Below are 15,279 nucleotides of genomic sequence, written 5' to 3'. Positions count from 1 at the left end.
ACGGACAGACAGACAGACAGACAGACGGACGGAAGGACGGACAGACGGACTGACGGACGCAGAGGAAAGCTATAGTCCCCTCCGGTGAAACCGGTAGGGGACTAATAATCAGCTACTTGCAATTATATACGCTTTAATCTAATGCTATTTCGTGTCCATATTAAGGTTAACATGTTTATGTAAGTCTAAAGTCAGTTACTTCAAACTAAAATAGTAAAATATTTAACGCGATGTTTTATTAATAGGCCTATACACAACTTGCACACACCATGCACACTGATATTGTCTGCTTGATCAATTCACTGAACTCATTTAAAATTCAAATATTTAACAATCGAGATATATAATTCTAAAGATGTCTTTATGCATGCCTGTTTAGCAGGAAGTATTTAAAGGGGTTTTAAAGCGGTTTAATGTAAAGGTACACGACATTTTTATACCGCAGTAGCCATAGTGTGTCTGTGTATACTTTTAATAGAATCCTTCATTTCGATTATTGACAATGATTACAAGAATTGGTAAGTAGTAAACGTTGACATCAGTGTACTTTGGTATGTCAATCGTGTAGTATTTTAATAATCATTACGGGCCGCCGGAAGGCGGTCCGTTATTTGATACACATTTAAATATTGTTACTGCGTTTCTGCGGGACAGTTCTTTTTTAATAGAAATAATACTATGCTTATTTTTATGAATTTAAAGTAAATTTGCAGGTAGAAATTTGTTTTATGCCTTTTAGAAAATATCACATATTTTTTGTTTTACTCATAAATGAAAAGTAGGTCATACTTAGTAGATTGTCGTATTTGGCGCGTTTTTATCGAGACTATAATCTGTTCGGAAAATTTCGGAGTTTTTCATTCTTTTCAAAACAATGCATCAGGATCGGTATGCGGGACATACTAAAGACCTGAAATACTAAAGACCTGAATGTCATTAAATTTTTTATAAATGATATATTTGAATTTCTATGTGCCGTGTCAAATAAAATGACTTTGCGTGTGTATTTATTATATTTCCATGTAAAATGTGGTAGAAAATATCATGAAATGACATTTATTTTTATATCAATTATTTACGCAAGAATATGACAGAAATGAAAATTTGAATTGACTGGAAAATTTGACCTTATCCATTTTTATTTTATTATGAGGTCCCTTGAAATCATATATTGAATTAATGCATTAAGTTTTCATTCAATACTATGCAACAACAAAAAACCCAAAATGGTTAACCGTTTGAAATTCATAATCTCCAAGAGAAAAATGATGAGTTGAACTTTGTATTAGAGTAATGTACAAATCATGAAGTGTGTTCTCCATTACTTCATACTATGGCAATGATCATACAATTTCCGTTAGAAATGCTTACAGTAACGAAATCGATTCTTTATGATAATAGCAAAATGTTAAACTTCAATCTCAGATGGAGAGAACTAATATAGGCTAGTATTGCCTGCAGTTCAATCCAGATTCATTTATATACTTATATGTATATTTTTGAATAAAATATTTCTTAAACTAACTTCAAAACAAGTTGCTGAAAGTATATTAAAATTAACCATAAAAATCAGTACAACCAACTCTTATCTTCTTCTTTGTGGTGTGTTTTTATGTAAACAATCAATGATTCATACAACAATTATATTTTTTGCGGCCCATTTGACGCTTGCGTCAATATGATTTCTTGTCTTTATTTATATCTATGGAATTTGTTAGCAATAATTTACTTCCCGAATTTTACATTTTGTATGAAATCGAATGATGTATGAGCTGAAAGATTTTAAAATTGGCTTGAATAAGTCTTGAGGTTGGTTTAAAAGATTGTAAACTGTTCTTTGTCACTTTTATGAAATATTTTATATCGTACTGGATGCCGATCGAATAGATCAAGTTAACAGTAAAAGCAGACAAATGACGACAAATGGGTAGCAATCCATACGCTGTACATTTCTTTAATTGTGAATGCGAAAAGGTTTATGCATTGTGTAAAAGACATGTGAAAATTGTTAACTTTATATAAGGTCATTATTAGCTGCAATATTAATGTTGGATCAACACAATGATTCTTAGTTCAGTACGGTTTATAATATTCTGTAAGTAATATTTTTATGGGAAATGCTACTTAGCAAAATGCATTCGTCATACTGTATGATCATATCAGTCTTATTTTCAAACAAGATTATGATTAATATATATATATATATATATATATATATATATATATATATATATATATATATATATATATATATATATATATATATATATATATATATAAGAAGCACAAACCAACAACACTCGTTATCTATAGTGTCGGATCAAAAGATACACGGTTATAAGATGATATATAAAAAAGCACTAAAAATAACCAACGACACGAACAATAAAGTATTAATATTAAGTATTAATGAATTAAACAGCAACCCCCAATTAGCAAATTAATTCGTTCGCGTTATCTTCTAGCACTTCTTCACAGACCGTCCGCTGCGTCGGACGGGATTTTTCTTTATCGGGCTTGAAATCATTAATGCAAAGATGTAGCTGCCACGTTTTGATCCGGTGTTTATACATTTTTAGTTTTTATATATTGTTTAGTTTTTAGTTTAGTGCTAGTTTTGTAGATGTTTTTCTTCTTTCATATGTAGTTTTTATTTTGTTCTCCTGAAGAGGGACGGGTCGTTCCGAAAATTTGACAATATTTACTTTATTGTTCGTGTCGTTGGTTATTTTTAGTGCTTATATATATATATATATATATATATATATATATATATATATATATATATATATATATATATATATATATATATATATATATAAAAATATATATATATATATAAATATATATATATATATATATATATATATATATATATATATATATATATATATATATATATATATATATATATATATATATATAATATGACATATCTATAAATCAAGTTTTGTCGGCAAAATTGAATCCTAAAAAATGCTCCTTAAATGCTCTAAACTAAGGAATGTGTTTCTAAAGTAAGGAATGTGTTTCTAAAGTAAGGAATGTGTTTCTAAAGTAAGGAATGTGTTTCTAAAGTAAGAAACAAACCTATTTGGAGTTTTCCGTAACAGGGATCGTTTTAAATCTTTAGAACAAGAGGCTATGGGGCAACATCGATCACCTGAGCAACAATGATTTTATATGGGCATTCAAAGAATATTGTGCAACATGGCCTTTTGGTAGAAAAAAAACCCCGAGAAAAGTATCTTATAAAACATTGAAAGGACTATATATGGTTTGAGCCTAAAATGGCCCCCTAAAATGAACATTGTCATTTTACTGTAATTACTTGTTTTATTTGTACAAATATACATTTGAAGTTTTTTCATAATTTTCATTTTGATTTTAGTGCCCACAATTTAAAAATATGACATCAGAAAGGTTACCTTTTCCCGCCATTTTCGCATTTTAGCATAAAACGGCTTGTTTTGAGTCAGTTTTTCTTTAAGGAAACATTGAGCGACTACTTGAACAAACAAAATATTTTCACCAAAGATGTATCTTTCCAATACTTATAAGTGACAAAAAGTTCGTTCTTGTTCAAAGAGTCGCTCTATATTTCCCATTCGAAAAAAGATAAGAAAAATGTAAATTTTTGGTTGATTTTGATTGAATTATAAAAATAGCGTCACTTCTGACGTCATATACTGCCAGTGAGTGCATATAAATGAAATAAATAGGTGAAAAACATATTTCATGTCAACTCTTTTATAAAATAACACAACAAATTAATGTACCTGAATCATTTTAAAAATAGCGAAATTTGGGGGCCAAATTTGACTAATATCATATATAGTTCTTTGGCACTTGTTTTTAAATACACTTAATCTTTAACATTGTACCTTAAGTTTATGAAACATAATTTTTACCAAGCTTTAAGCCTACAATTACGCTATTAATTTCACTACTCTCTGCTTAGTTAGAATAATTTAACTGTGGCTCGGGACAGGCCATCGCCAAAGTTGAAATGCCTACCATATACCCGCAATGTAGCAAAAAATTCCAGAATCGCTCCGAAACGATTTTGAGGAAATCAATGAAGCTGCATTGAAAATAACAGTTGAATTATTAATAACAAACCATTTTGATATCTTTCATTTGAAAATTTAATTCATATTAATGAAGAATACAACACTTTTTCACCAACGTTTTTTATTTACTTCGAATTTACACACCATGTTGACATTCGAAACTCTCGGAATTTTTCTTATTAAACGGACTGAGTTAGAGTTATCTCCCGTATTTCCTTTAATGACAGATTTTCAATGAAAATTGACATGTACGAAGAGATAATTTCGGTCGGGGCGTGATCAAATCCAATAAAGCCCAAAGAATGATTCCCTATATAATTCATCCAATAAGAAGGGACATCAGAAAGTAGTTACTGCATATCATTCTTTTAGAAAGACATTTCTAATGATTAACTAAAATTTCAGCGTCGATCGTAGAATTATTGGGAAGATACAGAACTTGTTTTGAGTCATGTTTTTGTTTACATGAATGTTTTAAATTCAAATTAATATTTGTAAACTTGGTATTTCCTATTCAGCATTTAAAATATAAAAAAATTTAAGGATGACCTCAGCTTTTTATACAAACATAGCATTGTGTACAAAGCTCTGAATATTGCTTACAACTTATAGCTTGACTCTTAGATAGGTCAGTTAATTATAGAAAATTGTAAACAATTAACACAAGAAAAAAATGAACTGAAAACAAAGAAAGAGCACAATTTATTTTTCATCATAAATATACCAACCGGTATATATTTCTTGCAGCGAAAATAATCTCCGTTTAGACTGAAAATGCTAAGCATCTTAAAATATCACCTTGCATATTCAACCATTACGTAGATATCGTACCGAATTACGAATAAAATGAATACTACAAAGGAATTTTATTTTATGATATGTTGTTAGTACAACGGATTTTGATCATTTTGCGCAGATAAACAGATTGACCAGCTGCATGATTAACCAAAGTTTGATTTGAAACGTAAATATTCCAAAATACAGTCTATAGTTCCCCTCAAGTTAAAAAGCATAATTAACAAATATGAAACTGAAATCAAAACAAGCTAATACCACTGTCACAAGTAAACATGTCAACGCATTGAAATGTTAAACCTCAATTTACTTCACAAAATCGGCACAAATATATTTTGCAAGTTTCAAATCTCCCTTCGCACGTAAACTGTTGCACAACAAGCACATTCATCTTTGTCAGTTTGAAACATGCTGCTCTAAACAAAACCTGGGTTTCAATATACGAAATACCGAACCCGAAATTAAGAACTGATTGACCCGCATTTTTCTTTGTTATTATTTTCGTAAATTTCTCAAATTTGAAACAGAATTAGCACATGAATTTTGCAATTTATATTTTCCTTTCCATAAGGATTATTTAGTCTAAATTAAGTTGAAGATGACTCTGTTGTTTTTGAGAAAAATTAAAAAAAATTAACTCCTCTTTTTCTACATATTCGAGGTATTTTCCGCTTTGAATAAAGATCGGTCATTCATTTCTGCAATTTATATTTGTCTTATCATAAGGATGCTTTGTGCCAAATTTGGTTGAAATTGGCCAGGTGGTTTTAGAGAAGATGTTCAAAATGTAAAAGTTTACAGACGGACGCACAGATGGACGACGGACAAAATGTGATCAAAAAAGCTCACTTGAACTTTCAGCCTAGGTGAGCTATAAACTAAAGTTTAAAATTGGTTGAAAAATCTCTCTAAAATCAACGTTTTATTTTTTGTACCTACCCTTAAAGCTATACACGCAATAATTTGCGTCAATTTTGAATAAAGGGGAAAATGTATGTGTTTGATTACTAATAAAAATTACCTTTATGCTGTTAATTATAATGCTCAATTCGATCACGTAACAAATATATCAAATATTAAACAATTAAAAATATTTATTTTCCTGCCAGGAAAGTAATGCCTCCTCGTGAATATCAATCTATCACGTGATATCGACAGCTAAATTTAGTCTATCATACCAAAACTGGTGAAGGGTCAACATCTTCATAATTGTGATAGTTTCACAAAGGAAAGGATATTTTCAGTAGAGCATAAATTTGTCCGATATACGAGTACAAACAAAAGAAAAAAATACAAGCCTGTGAGTAGATATGAATACTTCCTTTAAAAAAATGACGTAGACCTGTGTTTTTCCCATATGTGCTATTTATAGATCCTATAAGTGTTAATGCAGAAGTAAGGGTATCGTGAATGACAAACGTATTTTACTCATTATACATGTATGTATTTCAAATGAACAACTGTTAAGCATATATATTAAAAATCAAGTTGGATATTTAATTAGGCAAACAATAACGACCACCTAGTTCTCCGCGGACATGCGCAATGAAGTCGGTTTCGCTCTTCTTTCATCAATATTCATGAAAAGGTATATTTTGCTGGCAGGAAAATAAACAATTAAAAATCTATATCTTTGTAACGAGATGGAGTTCACCATTGTAATTCACAGATAAAGGATAACTTTTATAAGTAGACAAACACATGCGTTTTCACTGTCATTCAAAATTGACGTAAATTATAGCGTGTATAGCTTTAATATACATGTACCTCAAATGTTTATGATGGCTGTCCTACAAACTATTCTGAAAATAAAAAGGTTTTACTTTGTGCCGCTAGAGTATGCTATTGCTGTGCCAATATTTTACGTCAGAAGAAGCACTCTATTGAGAAATTGGTTCAAATCCTAACTACATAGAAATTACATTGCTAAAATGACCACTGTGTGTATAAAACACATGTGACGGTACCAATCTACTAAAATTAAGATGTTAGATCAGCTCGCATATTTGCTACATGGGCATTTAAACCAGGTACGTAGCATCGTTTCTGAATGTGAAAAATACAAAAAAAACTCTAAAATAATGCAAATCTTCATCCTATAACTTCATTTTACTGTTTATTTCCTTCCTTTTACTTATCAAATTTTTTAGGGGGATCAATGTTTATTCACTTGTGTATATGTAAATTCAAAAGTGGGAGGGGGCACCCCATCCCCTTTATCCCTCGATGCTACGTGCCTCTAAAGTGACCCTCTATGGGATGCTTAAGATGTTTGTGTGTCGAGTAAGCGAAAGACCCCTTTATCGCACTTTTAGTAAATTTGGCTGTTTCTAAATATTCTAACTGAATATCTGCAAGATATTGTTACCATCAAGCGTAAAATACAACATACTATAACGTACTCACACATGTAATAATATAAACTATTATATTAAAATAATAGACTCTAATTTTTGGGCTTTAATACAGATAAATCGGAAGAGTGTTAAGAACTCTGCTTCTTACAGGATCATCTAGCTTTACTCTCGATATTATCGGAAGACCCACTCGTTGCTTTGCAACGAGCTTTGCTCTAGTTTAAAAAAAATAATATAAAAAAAAATCTGACTTTTTTCGAACGCTATTTCTCGTGAACTACTCGACAGATTTGCATGAAATTTACAGGACGTATTTAGCATCAAACGGACGTGATATAATAAAATTTCTGGCTGATGACGTCACTTCCGGTTCGAGATTTTGAGGATTAGGTGAATTTTTAAAGACCATTTTGTCCACGTAAGTTCTCAAAAACTAATTGCGATAGAAACGTGAAACTTTCAGGGATAGTAGATGAATGTCTGTAGATGATCCTATCAATTTGATATTTTGAAAAATGCGCAAGGCGGCGAAGCTCACCCGAGCTAAAAAATTGGTACTATTTTTTTTCACAAAATTATCGGAAATTTTCGGACCTAGCTTTTAATGTGTAAATATTTATTTAAAACATGTAATGCAAAAGTTGTTCAGATTAACTAGGACTTTCGTTTGATTTCAAGAAAAAGGAGCTGGCTCATCAAATTAGGGGCCAAGGGGGCTCTAAAGTATTTTTGCAAGAACTCTTTACTGAAAAATACCTTTTTATCAATTATAGAACCAAAAATGTTTATTGTACATCTGTTTATCTATACAGTACCATACATAAGTCATATGTTACGTAATTAGGGGTTTCAAGGGGCCAGAATTCCAAAACTTTGACCTTTAATATCTAGAAAAACAGAAATATTTTGAAAAGCATTTAAGAGCAAAAAATGTTTAGAATAATGTTCTTAACAAAATGCTACCTAAATAATTTTTGTTGGTGGCCCAAGTGAGGATTTTAAGGGACGGCCCCTTAAACACATTTATTTAGATATCTTGAACAAAATGTGTTTATATTTACAAGATCTTTTATTTGATATCAAGAAAAAGGGACTGGCCCTCAAATAAGGGGCCAAGAGAGCTCTAAAGTCTTTTAATAATAACTATTTACTGAAAAATAATTTGTTATCAATTAAAGAAGCAAAAGTGTTCATTGTACATCTGTTTATCTATACGGTACCATACCTAAGTCATATGTGACATAATAAGGAATTTCAAGGGGCCAGATGTCCAAAACTATTATCAATAATATCTAGAAAAGAAGAAATATTTTGAAAAGCATTATAGAAGAAAAGTTGCTCAAAATAATGTTTTTAACGATATGGAATCTAAAAATTGTTTTGTTGGTGACCCCGCTAAAGGGTTTAAGGGTCGATCCTAAAACAGATTTGTTCCGATATCTCTAGAACGGTAAGCATTTCATGAACACTAATTGAATCATTCTGGGTACGAGTTCACAAAATCCGAATGGTTCTAAGTACGACTTTGTTAAGTCGTACTTAGAACCATTCGGATTTTGTGAACTCGTACCCAGAATGATTCGATTTTTTTCTTTTTGTCTTAGTTACTTTTGTTTTATGGTTTAAGAACGCTAATATATTCTTACAGGAACTTCTAGCTTTTCTTTCGACATTAACGGTAGACCTACTCGTTGCTTTGCAACAAGCTTTGCTCTAGTTTGTTATTAAAAAAAAAAAAAAAAAAAAAAAAAAAAAAAAAAAAAAAAAAAAAATCTTCTCAATTAGGCTTCGCGAATTAATTATCAAGAAAAAATCATTTAAAAAATCCGAAAATTATGTGGATTTTTTTTAATTTCACAATCTTTTTATGTTATCACTATATCACATTTGCATTTATGAACTCAGAAACAATATTACAAATACGTGTATATTACATGAAAATTTGTCATATATTCTGTTTATCAAAGGAAATACGGGAGATAACTCTAACTCAGTGCATTTAATAAGAAAAATACCAAAAGTTCCGAATGTTAACATAGTATGTAAATTCAAAGCGAGTAAAAAAAACCGTTGGTGAAAAAGTGTTGAATTCTTCATTAATATGAATTAAATGTTTAGATGAAAGGTATTTGCAGTCTCAAAATGGTTTGTAATGAATAATTTGACTGTTATTTTCAACGCAGCTTTATAAATTTTTTCCAAAATCGTTTTGGAGCGATTCTTCAATTCTCAGCTACATTACGGGTACGAGTATATGTGATGTATTTAAAAGTGTTGAAGGCCTGTCCCGAGACACAGTAACTGTTAGATTATTCTTACTTAGTAGTGTAGTGAAATTTATAGCGTTTTTTGTAGGCTTAATTTCGACAAATTTTCAATAAAAATTCAGAGGTCACTAGCATAAAAAGCAGGTCATAGATCTAGTTATTTGAAAGTGAAAAATTGCACCACAATTGTAAAATAAATAGTTTTTCTTTCCTTACAGTGAATTTTTTTCTTCCGTGAGTAAACGTAATCCTTAAGTTATTTTCTATAATGCATGACTCATCATTATATGTAAAAAGAGAAACGTGTTGTAAGAACTTGTTTCGAATCTCTAAATTTGATATATTTAATAAAATATGAAAAAAAACAACAAAACAATAGCAAAGCAATATATTTAGCGTCGCAATTCTATGGGTCCTTCTTTGTGAACAGTCCTACACTCTTTACTTGTACTTTGTTTGACTAAATGTTATCATTATTTATATTTTTTTCAGAGTTTGTTCTGCTTATATACCTACCTGGATGGATATTTTTTTCCATAGGTGGCAAAAGTAAGCTTCTTACTTCAAACACTTTGTTTACTAAATATTAACAAATATACCAACGCCGATTTCGCAAAAAAATATCACATCACTTGTTTTTTAGAGGTCCATGTTGCTCTGCTTTAAATTCGCTGCTTTACTTATTTTTGATATTTTCGACAGTTTGTTATTGTCATTTTTCATTGCATAGTTTATATCAAGCAAGTAGGACTGAACTAGCCATTAAATATTTATTGATAGATAAAACTAGAGAAGAATGCATATCGTATTTGACCTCAACCATGTGTCCATATCTCACTTCTGCGCCACAGAGTCCATCTACAGTTTGCAGTTGTCCAATTACCGAGACAGTAGGTAAATTATCATCAGCATACTTCAACTACTATTTATTAGGGTCGATCTAAACAAAATAACGACTTTATTTTACAATGCTTATCACATCCAATTCATGATTATAATCAATGATTTTCAAAACTATTTTACTATAAAATACAAAAAAAAATATTGTGATATTAATAAATTGTATCAAACAATTACTAATTGAAGAAATTAGAAAATTATATATGTTTTGTCATTCTTATTGCGGAATGGATCTGTAAAAAAATATAGAATATAAAATCGATGCTTTATGGTAACGCACATACAAATGTACCCGAACATGTGTTTTTTTTAAAATTGACCTTTTCATAGAAATCCCTTAAAATGTGCAAAATTAATATACATCTATCTTTCCTAAGCAAGACATTTGCATTCATATTTCAAAAAGGTATTAGATGCATGAACATAGATAGATAATGTTTGGCAATGTTAACGCAGCAGAACATTTCAACTTCTGTATGTATTTGATGGTTTTCGAGATTGCTCAAAAAGCCTACCAATAAAACCTACAACAACAATATTACAAACAACAACAACAATTCCCCAAATAACAACATCAACACAGATAACAACATCAGCAGCAATAACAAAAACACAAATAACAAAATCAGCAACAACACCCCAAATAACACCAACACCTTCACAAATAACAACAACACAAATACCAACAACAACGCAAATGACAACACAAATAACAACAACAAAACCGGCAACGAGTTCAGAATATCCACAACCAGCTAAAGAGAAAAGCGGCTTATGTTTAGACAATCAAGGTATATGCTTCAAAATCTGTATTCAATAACCCATACTCCAGTAACGTTTGGGTGATAGCGAAAAAGATAGAAAGATTATAAGAGAAGACGTGTAAGTATTATTAAAAAAGAAAACAATTCGCAATCGATAAAATAAAATTTTTAAGTATTTCGCATATTTTTGACAATTTCTAATCAGATACTAGTCTAAAAAGCATAAATATGTTTTCTGGAGATATTCAGCTTATGGTCAAAAATTGAACTAATGTTCTACGTATAATTATAGCCTCCTCTCCAGGACCTATCATTGGTGCTGTAATAGGTGGGACCATCTTCGGATCCATTCTGACAGCAGTTGTTTTTGTTTATATCAATCGGAGGTCCAAGAATTCCTACAACTCCAAAGAGTAATTATACACAAATTACTTTGTTAATTCGCTTACACTTCTACCCGAAGATATTTGTAAAAATATTGTCTGTCTGTTGTGAGGTTTATTTGTAAACACATTTTTTCACACAAATATTTCTTAAAATGATCGGAAATACTACTTCATTAGGTAATGAAATAAATAGTTAATATATGAAATAAAAACCATTGCTTTATAGCGTCTTTAAAATATGATATACAATCGGACCAAGCAACTTTGAACTCTTTTTTTATTCTTTAAATTAAGACTAATAATGATCTCTCTCTCTCTCTCTCTGACATAGCTTTGAATATTCTTTGTTTTTGCAAAGTGATCAAACAAAGACTGTGCGAAATGCAGCATATGGATACACCAATGATAATGATCAACTGAATACAATGACAGTTTCCGTAAACTCAGCATACACCGAAATAAACGACAGGATGGTATTAGTATTCTGATCATATTATCAATAAATTTTTTTTGTGACAAGAATAAAAACCTTATTTTATTTTAACTTTAAATGCCTAAAAATATGTTTTATAGATTGAAATTCAAATAAGGACGTCAGTCTATTAAACATGTACCTAGGACTGTATCCCTAGTTTCCCAATTTCTTCATAAATTCTAAATTATATACAAGTAATGACATTCTTATCTTATTTCAAAAAAAATATATTCTTACAGCGGAAATCGGCAGCTATATCTCCCATAACGCGACAAGCGGACTCTTCCAAAACTGATGACGTGTACAACCATTTACATGAAACAGAAAAAGAGGATAGGAGTGATTTCTACGATCACGCAGGACCGGCGCCATCTTTGTCTGTAATGGAGGACGGGTATGGAGTACTGTCTATGGAAAGTGAAGGCAATGATAATTACAACACTGTGGGCAGGAATTACACTATCAATCATGGGAAACCAATTTCTGCTGAGAATAAACAAAATGATGACTATTTTATTTTAGAGACACAAAATGATTAAATCTTCATGTCTTATTTTTCAGAGAGAAATAGACAATGAGAAACACAGTATCGGCGATCAATCTAATTAAAATTAGAAGTTCTGGTTCCCTGTTTTCGAAGTCCGATATCGAAAACAGGGGAGCGAATGGAAATTCTAATTTTAATTAGATTGATCGTCAATACTCTGTTTCTCATTGTCTCTTTCTCTCTTAAAATATAATTCGAGATTCTGAAAGCAGTTTTACAGTCACTGTAATGACATTTACACATATAATAAATTTTAGTTAAAATTCCAAATATGTGACTTTTGTTGTTTTTTTCATCACCTAGTGCACGCAGACAACCTTGTGTCATTGGTCTTCGTCTGCAATAGTACGTCGTCCTTGTTGCGTAATCTTTAAACATTTTACATTTTGAACGTTTAGTTGAAACCCCAAGACTAATTGTTACCATACTTAGTTTGAAACATCACTAGAATAAAAGGAATCGGTGTGAAAATATGACCTCACTATAATCGAGGCCTCATTGGCGGGGCCAAATATGCAAAAAGGCCAAGTTATAAAAATCCGTCTTCTCTAATCTCACACCTGTAGAAAAAACATGCATGTTTATGGTGTCCATGAAACCCTCTACATGTACCGCAATAGAAAAATTCATGGACGTTGAACCAGGGGTTCGGTGGCATAGGACAGTTTTTTTTATACAATTCATTGAAGCCAGGGGATGTATCTTCGCAACTCTATAACTACAATTTCCTCAGTTCCATTTAGCACAAATACCTTTAATTCACTTGCCATAAGGCCAATCACCAATTTCTGAAGAAAATTAATATGAAATTCAAACACACCCGGGTAGCTGAGAACGGTGAAAATTCTATGAAAAATGTTCAAATTTGACATGATTTTCTACATGTTTGATGCATATATACAATAAAAGGGTGCAACTATGTTGTTTCTTGTTCATTTCAAGAGTAATTATCATAACAGATGTTATTTTAAGGTCAAATGCACATTTACATATCCTACATGGAATGGTAATGGAGACAATTGGAAAGAGGAGGTGACTTTCTCAATTCTGTAAATACATCTAAAATGTCACTTTTGGACAGGAAAAAGCAAAAACTTGAGTTTTTGACATATTTATACTTTGATGCCTGAATTGTCTTCATGTAAACTTCATTTAAAAGAAAAATATGCTGTTTTTAGAAAAAATGGGTTATTTAAATCATGTTGCTTAATGTTTATTTCATAAAATCAGACAGCAAAACTGCTGCAAATTTATAGATTTTGTTATTCATGTGATCAAAACTGTTTTAAAGTATTTATTCTTATCTCAGTGGTTAATTTAAGCCTAATAATTGCCATCAGGATAGGAAATACCTACTTTCTAAGCCAATTTGCTCTAATGGTGGTCTTTTTACACATTTAAGAGGGAATTACTCCCCATGTACAATCATAACCAAAAAAAAATAAATCACACATTTTCACAAAATATACTAGCTACTTATGGTTAAATAAGTTAAATAAGAAATTTGAAAATACCATGTATTCTTGAAGATGGCACGGTACAGTTTTTTGATACAGCCAGGGGATGTGTCTTCGGAAACTAGAATTTCCTCAGCTCCCATTTAGCACAAATACCTTTAATTCACTTGTCATAAGGCCAATCACCAATTTTTGAAGAAAATTACTAGTCAAAACCTGTAAAATTATTTACATACTGGTTTTCATGAGATTTTGATCCTTTTATATTTTGCTAATTAGTCATGATTTTTCAGCTTTTTAGACCCCCCTCCCCCAGCTTATTCCCTACAAAGGGTTGACCTTCCGTACAATGTACATGTTGCATCTTCACATTTGAGAAATTTACCGGTGTATAGTTTACAATGTCCCATCCAACTTCTTTTCGTGTTATTTTACCCCCTGTCTGTAACTTAAAATTTTGCTGTGTAAAGTCAACACAGCAGTCATAGCCGCAATTCCTTATTTTACTTCTGATTCTCATGTACCTTACATATGGGGCCTACATATTGCACGTCAATTTCAACAAGAGATATTCCTTTAACTAATGATAATCATTAAAAATCCTTTCATGAATTTTAGCAACACTCATAAGTCTTCAAGTACAGCAACTCTTAATCATCAAGTTTTACAAAAATATTGACCGGGTACTTTAACTGAAACTGTCATTTGCATCCTTAGGGTTAATATTGTCGTATAATGAAAATGTGTTAATTCTTAATACAAAAAACATCTTCCCTACTCCCATTGTACCAGGGGTGGGAGAAAAACTGGAATCATGATTATGATTGTTCATCAAAACCTTTAACAAAATAAATGCGCCCTTGCTCAGGAGATTAGCCCCAATGGCGTGGCTAATATGACCGTATAGTAAACATGAAATCTCAGAAAATATTCTTCTCAACTACCGCAGGGGGATATATAATGAACGCATGGCTATGATGTCCAGAAAGCCTTCTATCTAAATCGTAAAATTATTATCCCTGAGACAGGGGTTCAGACTTTTGGGTAGAGCAAATATGGCTACAAAGTGAAAATGTATAAAACTTTAAAAAACATTTTTACCTGTGCTTAAAGTAAATTAAAGTACACCTCCACTATATTTTAAAAACTAAAGATATTTAGAAAGTGCAACTTCTGTCACAACAGTGTGACAAGACTATTAAATCTCACAACATTCTCGGGTACAAAATTTCATTTTAGTCATTGGCAAGCAAGGCAA

The 15,279-nt window shown here is 31.0% G+C and overlaps 1 protein-coding gene across 3 annotated transcripts; it reads left to right on the top strand.

Moving 5' to 3' along the window:
* Positions 1–258: 258 nt before the first annotated feature.
* Positions 259–12,609, top strand: LOC117683029 (uncharacterized). Of its 3 annotated transcripts, none has more exons than XM_034451794.2 (7): positions 261–518; positions 9,985–10,041; positions 10,273–10,386; positions 10,890–11,183; positions 11,449–11,569; positions 11,901–12,015; positions 12,257–12,609. In XM_034451794.2, exons 1-7 carry the CDS (start codon positions 503–505, stop codon positions 12,554–12,556), a joined length of 1,017 nt encoding a protein of 338 aa, XP_034307685.1. In that variant the 5' UTR covers positions 261–502; the 3' UTR covers positions 12,557–12,609. The 3 variants fall into 3 exon arrangements, with proteins under 3 accessions (XP_034307687.1, XP_034307685.1, XP_034307686.1); XM_034451795.2 differs by having other exon boundaries at positions 264–518; positions 10,273–10,382; XM_034451796.2 differs by lacking the exon at positions 10,890–11,183 and having other exon boundaries at positions 259–518.
* Positions 12,610–15,279: the final 2,670 nt, after the last annotated feature.

This window comes from Magallana gigas, chromosome 4, assembly GCF_963853765.1.
Source record: "Magallana gigas chromosome 4, xbMagGiga1.1, whole genome shotgun sequence".
NCBI lineage: Eukaryota > Metazoa > Mollusca > Bivalvia > Ostreida > Ostreidae > Magallana > Magallana gigas.
Note: the sequence above shows the minus strand (reverse complement) of the source record. Positions and strands in the feature narration are given on the sequence as shown.